Source organism: Uloborus diversus, chromosome 9 (assembly GCF_026930045.1).
Source record: "Uloborus diversus isolate 005 chromosome 9, Udiv.v.3.1, whole genome shotgun sequence".
Lineage (NCBI taxonomy): Eukaryota > Metazoa > Arthropoda > Arachnida > Araneae > Uloboridae > Uloborus > Uloborus diversus.
In genome coordinates this window covers 16,939,853-16,959,867 of record NC_072739.1, presented here as the reverse complement: position 1 = coordinate 16,959,867, position 20,015 = coordinate 16,939,853, and the positions used below count along the sequence as shown (strand labels likewise).

At 33.1% G+C, this 20,015-nt stretch overlaps 1 protein-coding gene across 1 annotated transcript in view; it reads left to right on the top strand.

The window, feature by feature from the left end:
• The window catches only part of LOC129230610 (RNA polymerase II elongation factor ELL2-like), a 108,553-nt gene that overhangs the window by 78,612 nt on the left and 9,926 nt on the right, over positions 1 to 20,015 (top strand). Inside the window, exons 3-9 of the mRNA XM_054865026.1 lie at positions 10,222 to 10,334; positions 11,480 to 11,596; positions 11,690 to 11,724; positions 12,559 to 12,799; positions 14,053 to 14,123; positions 16,048 to 16,204; positions 17,477 to 17,555. Of these exons, the coding sequence (XP_054721001.1) occupies positions 10,222 to 10,334; positions 11,480 to 11,596; positions 11,690 to 11,724; positions 12,559 to 12,799; positions 14,053 to 14,123; positions 16,048 to 16,204; positions 17,477 to 17,555 (813 nt within the window). The remainder of the gene's footprint in view (positions 1 to 10,221; positions 10,335 to 11,479; positions 11,597 to 11,689; positions 11,725 to 12,558; positions 12,800 to 14,052; positions 14,124 to 16,047; positions 16,205 to 17,476; positions 17,556 to 20,015) is intronic.

The window sequence follows — 20,015 nt, the reverse complement described above, 5'->3', positions numbered from 1 at the left end:
TTTGATGTTTGAAATATGCGTAAAAGTGTGGATTTATGTGTTAAATGTGCATTTATATGTTAAGCTGAAATATGTGTTCAAAAGTTTCCTTCTCTCTGCATTTTGATGGCTGTTGCTTTAACCCTTCAGCCAAAAATTAGATTTACTCTTCAATAACTGATTTCATTTATTTTCTGTTCTAAAATAATTCTTACGCAAAAGTAGAAAATGTAGGACAGTAAAAATTTGAAAAAAATATAATAAAAGCTTGTAGGGGAAAAAAGCCTTAAAAATCTGGAACATTTTCAAAATTTGAAAAAATTACTTTTGTCCAAAATTGACAATTCTGTGCTTGCTTAAATTCAGCTTTTAAAATTAGTTCAACATATTCACAATTAGCTCTAAGTACTTCTCTGCCTTGGGAAGGTAAAACGCAGCATCTGCAGAAATGAGCATTTGAGGTATTTGAAGCAACATGCTTTGGATTTCATACTATTCATGGGGAAATGTTGAAATTTGGCCTTTTTTTCGTGATTTATTTTCGGCGAAAACCAAATAAGCAAGCTTGTACAACAAATTTAAAGTACAATAGACGACAAAAATACAGTAAAACCTGTGAAGTTGACCACCTGTCTAAGTTGACCGCTGTTTTCAGGCACGGAATTAGCCTTTATCATATAAATCAACCTCTGTAAGTTGACCACCTGTTTAAGTTGACCACTAAAGTAGTGCACCGCGAGTGGTCAACTTAAGCAGGTTTCACTGTACAGAAAAATGAAAAAATTGCCGTCACTGCTCTTTACCTTTTCAAGGCAGTAACGTAGAGGGGAAATACTTGGGGGCAGTACTATATTAATGTCAGTAAGTCTTTATGGGTAGTAAGCTATTCTTTCTTTCGTTGTTTTGCAACAATAACAAAGTTTGCTCCCCCGAAATTGACGCCAGGACAAAGCAAAGTAATAATACAAGCTTTTAAAAATGAGTGCGAAAAACTTACTCCAAAATGTACCCTAGATTATATTGTTGTAACTGAAGAAAGAAAAAACTTCTAAGAATGACTATTATTCAGATTTTCTCGCAAAAGACTCGCATAGCCTCGCAATCCACTTTGAGGTTAAGGCGAAAGAATGCGAATGACATTTTAACATACATTAAAAACCAGTTTCTATTGATACGAGCTCTTTAAATAAAATTGCGGGCTTCATTTAATTGTCGTCTTATCCTTTCTGGGAAATTAAGAATTCTTTTTTAATTCTTGGAAAAATGCCGGTTTTTAATTTCCGAAGAGTTGTTTAGATAAGTTAAATAAATACCTTAGTGCATGAAGTAAAATAAGAAATAACGTCATGTATCCAAATTGCAAATTACTGCAGACATGTGTTTTAGCGTTCCTAGGAACGCCTTTTTTAATGCAGTGGAACTGAGCTTATGGAGGAAAAGACACCCAACAAAAGTTTTAGTTGTTTAGATGTTCGAAAAAAGCAAGTTGTGAACTGTGGAACTGTTGCGTGGGTTTTTCAGTAACCAATTCAGTATTCAGTATCCTTTAAAGTTCACGGGGTAATTTGCGCCTTGTAAACAGAAACCCTATAGATGATTTTTAGGAAGCGTTAATTGTAGATGAAGCCTTGCAGCCAAGAACTTCATTTGGTAAGGTGTCAGTTTTTTTTTTGTCGAACAAAAAGCTAACCCGTTCTAAACATGATGAAAATTATTCATACGGACGAGAAAAGAAAATGAACAAATAAATTGTAAATAGTTTGCATTGTGAAAAAAGTGCACTGCTGTTTCGAGTAAGAATTAGCAAGATGAGCGATGCAATTAATATTTATAAATGAAACTGAGTATTTATTTTTGTTCATCACACAAATCTTTCTATGGATTTTTGCCAAATTTAGCATCGAAATCCCTAGAGGCGGACATGACTACCATTTTATGGGTCATGCTGAAGAATGACCCCCCCCCCCCCCACCATTAACGAACCTAGGGTTTCGGTACAAAAGATTTCTGAAACTGATTGGGGGGTCAATAAAAAGAACCAAATCCTCCAGGAATAAAGCACTTTTTAGAGCTAATTAATTTAAGAAGCAATGTTTAAAATATTTACTTTTAAAAAAATTAATGAATTGTAATCGTTTACATTTTATTCATCTTGAACACAATGTGGACTGATAATATTGTCGACGGTTTAGGGGGGGGGGGGGGGGGGGGTCGTGACCTCTTGTATCCTCCGCTGGAGGTACCAGGAAATTGATTTTTTTTTTTTTTTTTTCAAAACTTAAAACATTTCTAAGCCATTCCAGTTTTAATTTTAAAACAATAAGATTGATATTCATGCGAATAAATTTTCTAGTTATTTATATTTTTGTACCAGTTTAAAGCCCGTTAAAAATTGCAAGAAATGTAATGCCTTCGAGCTAGTAATATTTTTCAAAAAAATATATTTACTTGATAGATGATAGGTAACTAAATATATATTAATTAGTTTAAATGCCTTGTAAATATAATTTTACGCCACAGCTAGTTTTTGTCAGTAAATACTTCATCGCAGTGTTCTTCGAACGAATTTTTTTCCTTAGGTGAAATTTTTTTTGCAGCTTAACTATTTTAGGGGAGAAGTATAATTTTGTGTTGACGGGTGTTGTGTCTGTTTGGAAAGAGAGTGAAACCGTGGTATTTAGAACATAAAAGTAGTTCAGTAATAGCGTCATCTTGTGTTCCATTTCGGATTGTTTAATTCTCCCGTCTCCTCTCTTACTAACTACGCCTAACTACTGCCGTTATATTGGGCCAAAAAGTTGTTTCCACCAGGGAATGTTTGTTTTATATCCTCTCTTTATTATTCTCTTTTCAATTAAAACTATTCGTCTTTCCCTTTTTGTTCGTGGTTCTTATCAGCGAGGGAAAAGCAGATAGGTCAGACTTGCTTTTAGTCAAGTTCAATGGCCGTCCTTGTTTCTCGCCTTTTAACACACATTCGTACTTCCAAAAAGTGCTCCTTACCATTGCCAATTTACAGTAACTTGGTAACTTTGTTGTTTGATTGGGTGATAAACAACGCGGATCAATCAACCTTGAGGTGGAAAATCTATTAACAGAAACTTTTCCTTCGGCATTTTTTTCTTGTTTCTTTTTTAATTGGACAGTGGGTAATTGTCTCTTTCTCATTCATTTACATTGTGCTTTGCTGTCAATTTTTACTTCCTTTTACAAAAAAGGAAGTATTGTATTCGCGAAAAAATTTTCACTCAAAAATCGGCCTTCATTTCCATTTTGCTCACATACGAATGAATGTTGAATTTATTTTTCAACCCGAGCACACATAGATATATGCCTAGGAACGTACAGACATCCGAAACATCCATTTTGACGATCCCCGAGTTAATTACACGAGTTTTCTCATGACGTCTGTATGTATGTATGTATGTACGTATGTGTGTATGTATGTCGCATAACTCAAGAACGGAATGTCGTAACGGAATGAACGGAAAGTTGAAATTTGGTACGTAGACTCCTAGTGGGGTCTTGTTGTGCACCTCTCCTTTCGGTTGCATTCGGTTGTTTCTAAAGGGGTCTTTTGCCCCTTTTTGGGGAGAAATCATTGTTAATTTCGATGTAAACTCAAGCGGCGTTATAATTTGGCGAACACTTTTCGATATATCGCCAGTGTTTTTGTCTTGGCTACAAATTTGGCATTTTTTTATATTTTTAAAATCTGGTTTCAATTTGGCCACAGAGTAAACTATTGAATCACATTAAATCTGCCAATAATGAGAAAATGACATTAAATTAGAGTAAAAGGAAGTCATGTGATGCACACATCAGCACGTTTGATCTGCACCCCCCCCCCCCCTCCCGAGTTTTGAGACTTCGCCTTTTTTTTTTTTTTTGAGTTCAAAGTCATTTTGAAACTAAATGCCTGGTGTTGGCTTACGAGTATACCTGTGACACAAGCGCAGCCAGAGTTTTTACTGGGAGTAAGAGTGGAGTTTGGACATAAAGTAGAATTTTTTCTGGAGGGGATTTGGTCATCGATCCTTTTGTATATAAATAACACTAGGATTGGCAACATAGCTTCAAACTATGGGAAACTTAAATGGAAGAATTGTACAAATTGTTGTCAAAATATATATTTAAAGAATATAAATTTCAAGAGCGACTTGAAATGCATACTAAGAAAAAATGTAAAGTTTTTTTTTTTTTTTTTTTTTTGTAATCAACGACTTATTGGGAGCGGGGGACAATAATATAGGTTCATACGGTTAGAGGAGTACTACAGTAAAAAAAAAAAAAAAAAAAACTCATTTTTATTTGGGGAGAAATTTAGAAACATTCAATATTATTTTTAACAAGGCGCTGGAATAAAGGATTGTCAACTTTTCTGCACTTTAAGTATAGTTCTATAGACAACTAATATTAGAAAACTCTTTTCCATGTTATAGATCTCACAGTAACTGATTGACATTAAAGCGCTCATTATAACTGTAGCCTGTAAACATATTCACATTTTTAAGGGCAATTTTGGCTCAAATATAAAATATCGCCATCGAAAAAATATCGAGTTTCAACATCGATGGTAAAAATCGCGATGTTTTAACAAAAATATCGATGTTTCGTAAACATCGACATCGGATGTGGCACCACTATTCGCGACCTATTGCTACAATGTCCTTCCTAATCTAACCTGTGTGATCTTTCAGTCTGTTTATGTCTCAAATATTTATCTGCACACATGTTTATCTGTCTAGTATATCTGTATATATCTATGTATCCAGTCAATTTGCGAATCCAGTTCTTTATCTTCTACCTATTTGAGTTGTAATTTATCAATTTATTTATTTGTGCATGTGAACGGCAGTTTTCTAATCTATATTTTGCGTATTTTTAAAAATTTGGAGTCACATTTTTTTCTAAATTTTTTGTATGAGTTATATATATTTGTCTCTTGTACATTTCTGCGAATTGTACCCGTGTTTATGTATTTAATTTCGAAGTAATTAAAGCATCCACAAACTCAAAATTATACAAATGCTGCTGAAAGTCTGGATGAAAATTATTACTTTTAGAGGAACTCCTCAAAAGTAATGTGAAAACATAATTTCTCTCATTCATTTTTGGTTGTCGTCCAAATAAGGGTTTTTATAAAACTGATGTAAATAAATTAAAAAAACTGGAAATAAATAAATTGTAGAACTCCCTAGAATTAATAGTACTGTGCAAAAGAAAGGAGGAAAAATAGCTCATTTATTGAGCATTTCTCAGTGAAACATCAAATCAATTCATGATTTACCAATCTTATCACAAACTGAACATTCAAAACAAAAACAATAAATGACGTTCCACCTGCTGATATTACAGCGCCATCTCTCGCTAATTTTTAGCGACTCTCTATTTTATAAACAGAACCAAAGGGGGAAAAAAACCTCCTAAAATATGACATTGAGCATCCGTAATAAGGAAAATTATTAGCTCTGGTTTGTTTTGGACAAAGGTAAGTGACCTTTTAATGCAAACATCGACGGCTGTCGTTTGTGTCGCCATTGATATTCTGAAAATAGTGGAAAGGAGCTGGCATTACCCGCATAGCGCATATGTTAATCCTTTCATTCCATGCGTTGTATTCCTTTTTTTTTTTTGTAATTTGGCAATCGACGTCTGTCACTCTTTTCCTTCTAATCAGAGATCTATTTTTGAAACTAAGGGTGTTTGGAAAGAAAAGACTGCGCCGTAGATTTACATCCTCTTGCGCGATATTAACATGCTTTTTTTTGCTGTCGAATGTGTTATTCAAGTCTTAAAAGTCGACTTCATTTGTTGGATCAGTTAATTTGACTTTTTTGACAGAAGGATGGGGGGGGGGGAGGAATTGCTAGCGACTTTAAAGTATTTGCAAAAAAAAAGTAAAGTGCGTCGCTTCGTAAATGATGTTTTGTAAGCGTGTTTTTTTTTTTTTCTTTTTTGTTTTTGCTTTTTTGATAGAAAAATTGAAAGACGAAAGTTGCTTACTTTTCTTTTTACTGATAATGCATAGCACAAGTCCCAAATTTTTTTATTGGTTGTGAGAAATTAACGCGAGTTGTGTTTATCTAAGTGTAAGCAAATGTTGTTTTGAGCGGGTGGCGAATTGATGAGTTTTTTTTTTTTTTTTTTTTTTAAAGTGTTGTTTGTAAACAGGAACGCCTAGATGATAAGTCGTGGGAGGGCATTGTGACCTCACAAAAAATGTAACTTTGTAGCAAATTTTGGCTTTTGTTTCGAAAAATTAAGAGATAGATTGCAACTAGTTTGTGTTTTTCCATTATTATTATTCTTTATTTTTACCTAATGACTTCTTATTGGGTGCAGTTGTGTGAGGAACAACATAGATGTTAAGTTAAAACCCTTCCGAAAACGTAAGTGCCGAGCTCTACTAAATGATAATGAATAACGCTTTTCAAAACTGAAGTAATATCCTCTCCCTCTTTTTTTTTTCCCCCAAGTGCTGATTCAGTTAATTATTTTTTCGCATGCGGTACTATTTTGAATGAAAAGTGATGATAAATCAACCTCTCAGAAATTGTTCATGAAAGTTAGCATAAATATGAGTTCAGAAATATTTTTGCTGATGTAAACTCCGAAACAAGACCCTAGTTACGGCTCTGTTAGAAGTCAGAGTGCATTCCTGTGCTCAGCGTGTAAAAATAAACACAGAAGCTAAGAAACTAAAATGAGGGACAACAAAGATAAAAAATTATTCTTTCTCAATAACATGGCTGTAATGATGCATAGTACTTTGTACAGTGAAAATGTATGCTGTACAGTAAAAATATTTCGCATTTTTGTACAGCAGAACTTAACAGCAATAAAGAACAAGTGCATGTACTGTACAATGAAGAAAGCGCAAAAATGAAAGAAAGCAATAACTAAATAAAACAAAAACAACCACAAGTTTAACTTTACAATGGGGTCGTTTCCAAAATTTTAAAAGTTTTTTTTTTCTGAAAGAGCATGCTTAAAAACATAGGATCAGACCATTTTTTAAATAATTTGACTGAGTTAAATATTTTTAAAAAATTACTTTAATCTGTGCGCTTTCATTGTTTACGCTTCTGCCGATGACATCACAAATGATGAAATGCCATGCAGTGTTGCCATTCACAGATCAGAATATTTAATTCGCACCTTTACTCACGTGTACTGGCAACGATATGTTTGGTATCAAGCGTAGAGCGCAATATTTAATTCGCTTCTTGATTAACATAACTTGGAAACTTGGAAAACAGATGCGCAAAAGTAAATCATTTGTGACGTCATCAAGACCACGCCTTGTTTGAAAAATCGGACATTTTAAAAAATTAATTAAAAAAATAACTGTTAGAATAATGAAAGAATTTTCTGGATCGATGTTATTTTTTTGCTTATTCTATCAATTTCTGTGGCTGAGAGTATTACTTTTGACTGAAGGAAACAACCCCATTAAAAAAAAAAAAGACAGCTATTGGTTTTCGCTTCTAATTGCAAAAATACAAGTTCCTGATCGTTGATTGACTAGCGGGTAATCGTTAGCTTACTATTTGCTGAAGCTTATATTTCACCATTTCTCTATTAAATCCGGAGCTGAAATTTTTGCTTTTTTTGGAGTCGCAAGCAGACCCCTTTTAAGGCCTCTCTCTCTAACTTGTGCTTCTCTATCTAGAAACAGGTGGTTTGGCTTTTTTTTCTCGGCCCAAGGTTCTTATTAACAAAAGAAAGAACCTAAATACTTCACGTTCTATTAATTTTTACAGTCGCTTCTTCCTCTGCAAACGATTTTCGAACGTGAGAGGGAAAAAATCATGCCACCCGTGGGCATATTTAGTTCGACTCTAACGCCCGAGCACTTACCGATTGCTGTTGTCTCCAAACCACATTAACAATTTCGCCAAAAGCTTCGGTTATTTGTTTATTTTTTGTTTCTTTCCGCAAGTTTTTTTTATTTATTTTCTAGGGCAATAACCGAATTTGAACTAAATGAATTGGCCGGGGAGCCGAAAAAAGATTCCTTAGCTGCGGGAAATTTCGAGTCCGTTTCGTTATTTATTGTTTTTCTAACTTTCCCCTTTTTGACTCTATTTTTTGCTACGTAATTCGGTTTTATGGAGACTGTATTTATGTTCGTTGTTTCCCAGTTTCTCTGCGAAACAGTTCTTGGAAATTATTTCTGGGAAATGATTGTTGTATAATCATTCGTTTGAACGAATTAAATGTGATTTAATCGGATCGTTATTCGTATATACGCATTTTTCGACAATACCAATAAGTATTTCAATCCCCCCCCCCCGTTTGTTACGGGATTATCAGTTTTCGTTTGGTTTTCAAGTTTTATGGGAAGATATTTTAATTGGGTGGATTGAGTTTATTTTTAATGATGCTTTATTTTATGAGATTGGTACACTTAATTTCTGAATAAAGCTTTCATTCATTAAATGGCTTGTTAAACAACGATGCATCGGGTTATGTCAAGCTCACAGTCGTGCTACTTATTTGAGTACGAATTAAAATTCGCGAATGCCTTAAATAAAGTCGATTTTTAAAAGGTTGGATGAAAAGTATGTGGATGTATTTTATTAAGAAAACCAATCATATAAATTTCTAAAAAAAATTAATAACACGTCCAACATATCCGCTTTAACTTCATTATTTCGTTTTTTTTTTGGGAATTCTTTGATAAATGTTTGTCAGTGAAATTTAAATTGGTTTTTATTTCCGATCATAAAAACAGGAGTGCCCCATCTTGGAGAAGGAGGGGGGGGGGAATCGTGGCGCAAACTGTGCCATTAAAATTTTTAGGTGTATTTTTCTTTTTTTAGGGGGGAGGGGGGGGGGGGCGGACTCTCGATCTTGGTGGGTCATCATGATATTTAGGGGGGAGGGGGCTCTTGCTTATGGAGGGATAGGCACCCTTGATAGAGATGAATATCCAGCCTGAAATATTATCAATGAAATAAAGTAAGTTTTCAATAACTCGTTTTCTTTATCAGCAGTCGCCTACTATAAGTATAAATTAATTTAAAAAATACTTTTTAATGTTCTTATTTTTCTTCAATTATCTTCTTTAATTATTATAATTGTTGTTATTTTTATTTATTTTTTTAAAACAGATTTGTGAACTCTGTTTTGGATTGTTACCAATAGCATACATAGCACCCCCTCAACCTTCGCGGCCCGGGGGGGGGGGCAGAGGTATGGGAGCGCACACTCTGAAAAAATAGCAAAATGTTAAAATTTAAGAAAAAAATCTTATGGGGGCGGGATGCACTGAAATCTATACACGCTACTATTTGTTGCACTTGCTTTTTTTCCTTTCTAAGCCACAAGTTTTTGAACATTTCCTTTTTTAATTAAAAGGTTTCTTTCCATGCATTGTTGTATAAAGTTCAGAGATGAGACTTGTGATGAGAATCCATATAATTTAAAAAAGTAGCATTAATCGTTATTTCAAATTGCAATAAAACTGCTGGTGATGGGCTGTAACTCACCAGCACACACTTTATGTGTATGTTCTAGGTGAGCTATGGTAAATTTAATATGAAATCTCCCACCACCACATACTTTCATTTGTGACATTTATATTGAAATGTGTCAATCTGTCCATCAATAAGATGAATTTAAATCCTCTATGTTGGACAGATGTTGGGGGGGGGGGGGGGGGGGGGGGGGGAATGTTCAAGTTATTGAAAGTTAATGACCAATGATTCAAATTCATTAGTAGATAATCTCTAACATTTGAAAATTTATTTTGTAGTTTTCCTGTAAAATTCTTAGACTCTACTCTTTAATTTTTAGATATATTTATAAATTAAATGAATACAAAAGGAATCTTTAATAATTTTGGTGAAATTATAATTTGGTGCAGTAGGAAAGAAAAAAAAATGTTGTCTGCAGTTTTCAACAATTTATTAGTTTTTTGACTTTTGAAGAAATGTAGTCATTTATCAAAATGGCACTCTGCGAACAAAATGCATATTAAAAGAGTTGCAGAAAAATGTCATTAGTCCTCTATGAATTACTAATCATTATTGTTCCCCCCCCCCCCCCCCGAAAGTTTGCATTGTCTCTGAGTTGAAAAATTACTGAGTGTGAACTCTGTAGTTCCCGCCTTCTTGCTTGGAGCATGTGTAGCAGTTTTTTCTTTGCACACACTTTAGTGCCTGAAAATAAGCAATTGATGTATTATTGTAAAGGTGGTTGCTTCATTCTCTAATTTTTTTTTTTTTTTTGCAGGTGATCAGATTACCTCAAAATGGTTCTTGCCAAAGCTATGGTTTCACCTTGTCAAATGTTGAAGCAGATGGACCAAAGGGTAGCTTCGAATGCCTTCGACAAACTGGTAACAGGTATGCATCGTCTTTCTGTAGATATACTCGCATGTAAGTTGAGAAATTTAGTACATAAGTGTGGTTAAAGTTGGGGTGTCAACTTATAGGTGGGGCTGAATTTCTGCAAATTCGCCTGGAACAACCTTACAGATAAACACACTCAAAAGCATGAACATTTCCTCGATTTTATTCCAACCCTTTTGCACGGTCCAGATGTGGAATTAAGACTAAATAATTGCAGTAAAAAACCAACTACAGGAATTACCAGACTCATGCTCGTTTAGATTAATTCCCATTTTAAAAAAATAACATAAGCTAGCCACAACATAAAATTCTATTAATATTAATCAAAAATAAAAGCAACTATTAGCAAAAACGAACCCTTTATTCAAATTGCAATGTCAGAAAGAAAACCTTTTTGTTCAAGTGAATAAAGCTTGGTCATTTTAGACCCTAAGCATGTTTATTATATTGCATTTTCTATTTTTGAAAGCATTTATTTTCAAAAATCGCAGCGAAATTTTCCCCTTTTTTTTGTCCAGAAAATAGGGGTTCACATCTACATCGGTTTTCAAATTTTTTCACAATTTCTCCCCTAAAAGTAGGGGGTTGACTTATATGTGATATCAACCTATATGGAAGTATATGTGACATTCCTTTCCATATCTTTTGAAATGCTGTTTAAATAACTGCCAACATAAAATTGACTTTCTATTCAAGCTTTTTTTCCGTATTTTGTTTTTAAGCATTTTAATTTCTAGAGTGTTTTTTTTTGCTTCAGTCCAAATTTTCATCTTAATTCTACATTGATACCCTTTTCTTTCAAATTTGAAATGAGATCATTAATGTATATTTAAGCATTGCTACAGCATTATCAGTGTTGTAATGTAGTATGCATGGTAAGTGCAAATCCAGGGGGGGGGGGGAGTTATTACTTCCCTAATGGGGGGGGACATTAAGTGACCAAGTATTGTCTAAAGCTACATTTTGGGGAGCTTATGTTTCAAAAAAATTGTCCCAGACCCCTATTTGGGCAGGAAAATTGTACTCCTCGAAACCCAGATGCCAGGATGTCACAACTGCCCTATATTTATTCGTTTTACTGTGATGCTGTTGCATTGATTAGTGTAAAATAACAGAATTGTATTCTTTTTTTTTCGCAGGTGTTTAGAATCATTAGGTTGCATGCACATGAAAATGCATATTCATGCAACGGAAGACAGCTATGAAAAAACTAGAGTTAAAATGGCAGCTGCTGAACAGGAACACAAAAAGTTTTGGTGAGATGGTTTGACTTCCTCTTATTTGATTTTTACCTCTGATTTATGCATTTATTAAGACATACCTAAATCTGTTTATTTCTTTTTTTGCAGCACAAAAGAAATTAAACCATCTGGTGCTCATTTAGGTATGTTTTTGTCCCTCTTTTTCAGCGTCTGTCAAATCATTGTGTTGTCAAAAAAAAAAAATTGTAATACATAAAAAGGATAATATTGAGCAAAGTACTTCTTCTAAAAACAATATACTGTAAAATTTCAATATAAAAAAAACTTCCAATATTCTACTAGAATGAACTTTAAAAAAAAAGTGGCTGACAATGGTAAAAAACACCTTATAAAGAATTTTAAACTGATCTATGCTGCCATTATAAATAAGCTGAATATTTCTAAAAGGCAATATATTACTGTATTCTTATGTAAATTATGTAAGGGTTTGCAAATAATAAATAGAGTAAATTCCCAATTATCCACGGAATAGGGTGGCATGGTAACGATGGATAAGCGAAAATCGCGGATACTCCGAATAATAAGTAAAAAACGATATTTAGGGTATGGCAATAGCTAAAAGATATTTATAAAACTCACACATTGATTTAAATTATAACTAAAAACATTTCTACATTGCATCTATTAACATTGAATATAAAAAATATAGGTAAAATTTAAAAGCAAACAACTGCACCATCATAAGTTTTTTTTTTTTTTTTTCAAATTGTGAAAATGCCCGCGGATAATCCGACGGCCAAGTTTACTGTAATCATTTTTTCATAATTTAGTTTTTAATTTCCTTGTATGATGTCAAAATGTATTCTGTTTATGTTTCAGTGAATTTTTCTATAAACTTCCTAGAAAAACTTTTTCCATTTAAAAAATCAAGCCTTTTCTCTTGAATTCAGTGCACAACAATTATTATAATGGAAAAATATTACTCATGGCTTTCTTTTTTTGTTTTTGTTTTACAGGTCGAAAAGTTAAAGTCAAACGTCCTGGGCTAATAGTATCTCCAATCAAAAGTAATAGTCCTCCCACATCATCAATGTTACCAAAAAATCCAGTCAAAATTCAGAGCAACGGAACTACTGTTAGCAACAACAGCAATCCTCCTCTACCCAAAAAACCAGAACCACAAAAATTTCCTAGAACTAATAGCACTCCTAAAAGCAAATTTGCTAATTCTCCAGAGCTTTTGCGCCAACCTATAAGGTAAGATAATTTTTAATTGATTTGATCCTTTTTGTTGCTGTTGACTTGAGAGTTGATTTTGATGATAGTTGGCTTGATATAGGTGTTCTGTTTTGCCTTAGACACTCACTTGTATTAAGAAAATCATTTTGACCTGAATTTATCATTTCAAACATGTTTTAAAGATTAGCATTTAATTTTAAAGATTAGCAAAAAAGAATTTTGACCAAGTGGTTGTGTTGTACATCTAGAAACACACTGGTAGTTATTACAAATTTGGAGTGAGAGCATTTTAGGGCTGAAACAAGTCTTAATAATTTTTACTGCTGAATATTCTTTTCCTAATGGGGAATTATTTTATTAGACTCATGGGCACCCATGTCTCTAAATTTACCAAATTGTCAGACAAAATTTACTGAATAATGAAATTTTTGGGAAGTCTTGGTGACTTTCCATTAGGGTGCACCTGGTTACTCTGCTGCTAATAGTGTAGAACTTGTAAAACTAACTGAAAAGTCCTTTTTTTTTTTTTTGATGAAAAGAAAGTTTTAGTCGAGATTTGCACTTTGGAAACAACTAAAATTTTAGAAATTCCTTTTCTCCATGGCATATAAGTAAATTTACAGGGATGCCAGGGGTGCACCGCACTCCCAACATAATCAGGTGGATTTTTTTTTTTTTGGGGGGGGGGGAAAGAAACTAAATGTATTTCTTCAGGAAACATAGTTTATAAAGTAACTTATAAAAATACAATAATATACAGTTTATTGTGTGATCCCTGTGTATCATGCATCCCTAGTATGAGAAATATGACTGTGCTAAATATGAGCACAAAGAGTACATCAAATAAACATTTCTTAAATTACTTGTTATTCAGTGCTGTATTATAGAATTGTGTACTCTATATCATTGCATTATTGTTTTATCATTGCAATTTCTTTTACTTTGAAACAACCATGACTAATATAATGTAAAAAAAACAAGACTCTCTTAATATACTTTATCAAAAGTCATGTATACTGTTTCAAGTTCTTATACATCATTCTAGTAAACAGTGCCGTAATATCTGCTCTTAAATTAACCAAAAACCAGCGTTTTTAAGGTAAATTTTCCGAAGGAGGTCTCCTGGACTGCCTGTTTGTCTTGAAAGAACACATGATCAATAATGTGTCCTGTATTATCAAGGGGCAGACGTCATCACCATTTTGTTATTTATTGTACTGAATAAAACTTCGTTTCTGTGTATATTTGATTTTTCCCGCTCTCTTTTTCAGAGATAGGATAATCCACATTCTTGCAATTAGACCTTACAAAAGACCTGAACTGCTAGTCAGGCTAATGAGTGGTAAGTACTTTCAGGCTTATGTTTGTCATAAAAATAACTCAGCTTGTAAACACGTTTTTGAAATCTCAAAAGTTAATTACATGTCAGATCAAAAGTAGAATATTTTACATCTAGGAGAGTAAAAAGTAGAGGAAAAACCTAAACTCTTAGTATTAGTAAACTAAGGAAAGAGTCATTTTGTTGTCATTCCATAAAAAGTGACGTCATTCTTTAAGTTATGACAAACGGCAATCTGACTCTGGCAACAATTTTTCTATCTTTAGACGAATTTTGGGTGAATAAAGAAAAATGCAATATTTATTTTCTGTAACAAAATTATTTGTCTTTTATGTCCGCTTTGCCAAAAATTTTAATGAATGCTGTCTTGCCACTTTAATGCAGAAAGCAAAGTATAACTAAGTGGTGGTAGACGCTTTATTTCTTAATGCATTTGCCCGTACTTTCTGACTTGGGCAAAAGGTACCAGCCAAGTGTCCCTGTCTCATACAGGGCATCTTGTATTGCTTGTTATTTTATCTATAATGCCCCTCTGAAATTTGTTCTAGTAAAAGTAGAGTAGGTTATGATTTAACTTATTAACTATAAATGGCACTACTTATGTATTATTTTTCCTGTGCAAACTACCGATACCACAAAAAAAAAAAAAAAACCTATGAATAAAACCAAACATTCTGTTGTCTTTGTTACTTGCTATAGGGTAACAACACCAGCCACAGATTTACTTAAGACATTGCTCTCAGGTTAGCTCATATTTCTGAGCCTTTTAATAAATTTAAGACTTTTAAAACTATTTTTCTTTCATGCAGCAATGTCTCATCTAACGTTTGGCTGCTTCTATATCCTCCAAATTAGTTAATTCTATTTGTATTTGCTCAATTTCGAAAAAGTCTGACCCCCAGTAACAGAGACCAAAAAATCTGATACCCAGCTACAGACAGGATGAGTAATAGACGAAATTCCCTTTTCTTTTCAAAATATGCTAAAGTACTTTTTTTGGATCTAAAACCTTATTACATTCAAATGAACATGAAATACCGGCAGACCTCATGGTGGCTGTTCACAACCTTCCACCACTTCCTCATAAAATTCACTCTGATAATACTCTTAGAGCAGGAATTAGTAAAGGGAGGGAGCCAGTCCAATCATTGGCTTAGAAAAAGCTGATACGAAGACTCCCGAGTCACGTGACTTATCAGCGACGAATGGTTGACACGTTTTGCATGAAACTAGCGAAAGAAACCCGATTTCTTCCACAATGCTTTACTTTAAAATCTATCACATGAATTGGGCTCTTTGATTAAAGAAAAGTCTTTACTCCCTCCATTTTATCTCTTCTCAATGATAACACTAGCTGGTTGCACCATATTCATGGGCCAGAGCAACAACAGTTTTACCCTCTTAAAAGGCTTATTATTTAAATCCAAACTTATGACTGTTTCTAGACCCTGGATCTTTCTCTTACTGGTGATCTTACCCTACTGCATTGCTGACGAAGGGGCATATACATCTCTTACACAATCATTCATGATCAAACTACTCAAGGGCGACCATATAGGAGGGCAAGGGGGGCTCGAGCCCCCCCCCTTGAAATTAGAACTTCCTTGCTTTTAGTACTTTTTCTTCGCAAAAATGTAAAAACATTTCTTTCTAGCCATTAATTAATAAATTATTGTAAATGTCAAAATTTAATGACTCTAATCTGTCCTGAAATCAGTTTTCATGGGGAAAATATCGAGCTAAACCACAGGGAAAATATTTGAGCCCCCCCCCCCCCCCTTGCAACTTTGCATATGGGCGCCCATGAAACTACTGCTAAATAAAATTCAATATAACTGAACATGTTTGATTGCAATTATGCCCTTAAGTTTTGAAGTGTGACGTTTGTTAAGCTATTTTTTTATTGAAGTGAATGATTATTTTGCAGAAGGTATACGTGATAAAGACAAGAAAGGGATCACTGCCATGTTAAGCCAGTGTGGTACCCTGAAAGGCAATGTATATACTCTAGCAAACTATTTATGGAATGAAGTTCAAGACAATTGGAAGTTTTGCACGCAGGAAGAAGCAGAGATTATTCGCAAGTAAGTGTTTCACTGAATGAATTTCAAATTTATGAAAAGGATTTGCATTGTCTTTAAGAGTTTGAAATTAATGTGTACTGTAGCAGTAGTCTTAAGTGTAAAACATAACAATGTTTATTTATTTATACACCCACTGGCCAATGAATTAGAAACTGAATATCAATATTTTGTTGGACAACCTTTTGCACGGATAACTGCTCTGTTTTGTTTGGACATTAAGTCCACAAGCTTATTAAGTGCATTTACATCCAGAGAATACCATGCATTAGCTATACAGCTTTTTAGATCTTGTAAATTTTATGGAAGAAGAGTGCTGTCGGATGTGTCTTTCCACCATATCGCACACATTTTCTATGGGGTTAAGATTTGGGCTATCGTTGGAAGTCAGACGAACCAATTTTCAACACTCCTGGCATGATTTGTCATCCATGAAGTATCCGTGGCTATCAGGATAAAAATGCAACATTGCAGGGTTCACTTACTTGATTTGCCAGTATAGCTAGGTATAGCATGGCTGTTTGGTTAAACTTGAGGAACACCAGCGCACTACTTCCATGCCAGCAGAACATTCTCTATATCATTATACTCCCTCCAGGCCCTTGCATAGTGCAAGTGAGGCAAGAAGTTCATTTCAAAGGTTTTTTAATTCATTCGCCAGTGAGTATATAATTGTTTCTTTATTCACACAAAAAGATTTTTCGCTAAGTCTTACTGCCTGAATTTTTGTCCCGTGAAACATAAATGTATAGAAACATTTGAAACTGTAGTTTTTAGTGGCCACATTTTATAGTCTTGCTTAAATATTTTTGCACTTGAGTTTAATAAACATTGCAATATAAGTTGCATCATTGAAATTCTATTAATTTTTGATTTTTCACGACAGTTATCATCTTTTTTGAACAACTGCTATTAAATTGCCCTGTCGTTTATTTAGATATGTAATTTCCTTACGGCTCAAGTTGTATTTGTTCTTCATATTTTAATTTTTAGCCTTTGAACCTAGTAAATTTACTTGGTTTTGGTATTTAGAAATGAATTCTAAGACCCGTTGATGAAAAATGTGTTGACAAGGTTATTGAATTCTATATTTAATGGTAGTGGTAAAAATTGAGAAAATTGATTGATAGCCTCTTAAGTCTAAAATTTGTAGTATTCACCACCAAACAAAGTGTTTTTTATTATTTTAAATTATGGTTGCAAATGCAAGTTGAAAATCTCTATTAAAAGTTATTATTAATTTTGTATTAATAACTAAACTTCTTTCATTTGTAGGAGGAAACAGCAGTTTCTAAACTCGAATGAAAACGGAAGCACGTCTCCGAATGCAGTACCTAGTACCTCACCCGCTCAGGTATATTGCCCTTTTTTTTGAATAGAAAGTCTTATTAATGTGAATATCAATTCATTATCGGTATAATTTTTTAATGTTCTGTGATACTATTTAAGTAGTAGTGTCACATGTGAACATGTACTTTACTGTTTAGGCACATCTTATTTTACGATATTTCTTGTAAAATAAGTATCAAAATCTTGTTTTTTTTATGTGGGGGGGGGGATTAAATTGTATTACTAGTCCCCAAGTATCCAGAAATGTTTTTCAAATGAAGGTATTTTAAGCTGGCCCACTATTTCTCAAATTTCTCTTGGAACTTTTTTTTCTTGAGGTTTGAGTCATTTAATCTTTTGAATATAACTTTTAGTCTGTTTCATTTTCTCATGGGTTGAGATAGTTTTCCAAACCTTATGTTCCCCTACAACGCAAACTTTTGAGAAGTCCACCAGTTGTATGTGTATCATGTTTTATTTTTTTAAATAATCAAAATTTGTAGAAAAGTCGCTCACCCTGCTTGCATCACTGCAACCAAGAGCCGGGTCGAAGCTGGTTCCCACCTTAAGGGGTCACAGTACCTTTCAAACAATTTCTTTCAATTTATATAAATTTCATATTTCTTTGAAACCATAACATGCATTCTTATTTTGTAATCAATAATTTATTTCAAAATTTAAAAATAATGCCTACTTTTTTTGAAAATTCAAAAAATTGAGGAAAATTTCAACTTTTTAAAATTCCTAAGGCTTTTTTATTTTTGCACTTATTTAAAAAACGTTTTTTGCAAAACGATCACTATAATCATCTCTAAAAATCTGTGCATTCATTTGCTTATGAGTTCATTAGAAAATTTTCTGTAATTAATTATGTAAAAAATCAAAGTTTTTTGAAAAAAAATTTGGTTTTTAAAGGTTTAACATGCTCTAAACATTAGAATAATTTATAAAATGCTTATCCAATGCACAGTTTTGTCAAATATGTTATCCCAATTGCAAAAAGTATTACTTTAAAGCTATATCTTTAATTGAAAAAAAATCCTTAGTGATTCTAATGACATGAAAACACAAAAAAACCATCATTGAGAAAAAGCAATTTGAAGTTTTTCTTTTGCATAAGAACACATAGGGAGCATGGCCTAAAACCGCTCATAACTTTTTAAATATTTGAACTAAAACATTGAAACTTTTCCCCTGTGTTCAGAATAGTTTTTTGTTTCGAAATAAGCAATAAAATTTTTTTGATCATTTTTGAGGTATTGTAACCCCTTAAATGTTGTACTTTTTTTTATTTTCTAAATCTTTTATCTATGATTTTAAAAAAAGTATTGTTAACTTTTATTTATTTCTTTATTTTTATTTTTTATTTTTTGTCAGAAATTTCCCAGCATCCAGATTGATCCTTCAAACAGGTTCCACATCTTTGCATTTCTATATTTTCACCAAACTTAATTCTGTTCAGACTTCTCCTGCATGTTTTTTTTTTTTTTAGTAGATAGTTTGTGTTGTTTTATTCTTTTACGAAACTACTTCTGCAATTATGAAATTGCAAATCTGAATATTGTGTTGGAATAAATTATTTCAATTTATTCCCAAAAGATATTATATGCCTGTAAAGTTTCAATGCTTGGTTCAATAAAGTTCAATGGTCTTTATCTTTGACACAAAAAAAATTGATCAACTGAGATATAGCATGAAATTCAACTAAGGTATATTACTGCCATGCTAAGCTCAAAAGTGGTATCTGCAGCTGTGTTCAAAATGAGAAACTGCCGTTTAAAGTTTTCCGCCTCCATGTGTTTGAGTCAGATGAAACTTTTTCAGGATTTGTTTAAAAATATTTCCCATCTACAAATGACCATAAAACATTGTACTTGGGTAAAATATTTGGCAAAGGGCCACTTGGTGACAATAACTCAACTTTTGAGCTTAGCACAGCAGATTAATCGATAGCATTAAAGGTCATGAACTTTTGCCAGCTGCTCAATGACAAGGAAAAGATTAAAAAAAAGAAGAAATAAAGAAGTTAAATTTCATCAATTTTAACAAATCACACATCGGCACCAGACTTGACACTTATCAAAAATTTGTTACAAAAAATGTACTAATTATTTATTTAGCATTTTAATTTAATGATCTTTCTTGCCATAAAACTAGCACAAAATTTAGTTTGCATAACTGGTGCATTTTGGCCTGAAATTGATAGAATCGATAATTGTGCTTCATTAAAATTTTGTATTTAAATTATTTATATACTGCTTCAGGGGAAAAGTTTTCACACTGAGTACACACTGCAAATTTAGAGTAGAAAAAAACAACTGGTAAACATTACATCATAGCATAAACCAGTTTAAAAAAAAAATGAATCCTGTGACAAGGTGTTAATAATGTTAGCAAGTATTCCCCCCCCCCCCTTTTTTACTATATCGATGTCAGTCACATTGAATGCTGGACCGAGTTCCTTGTATAGAGATTCCTTGTATTA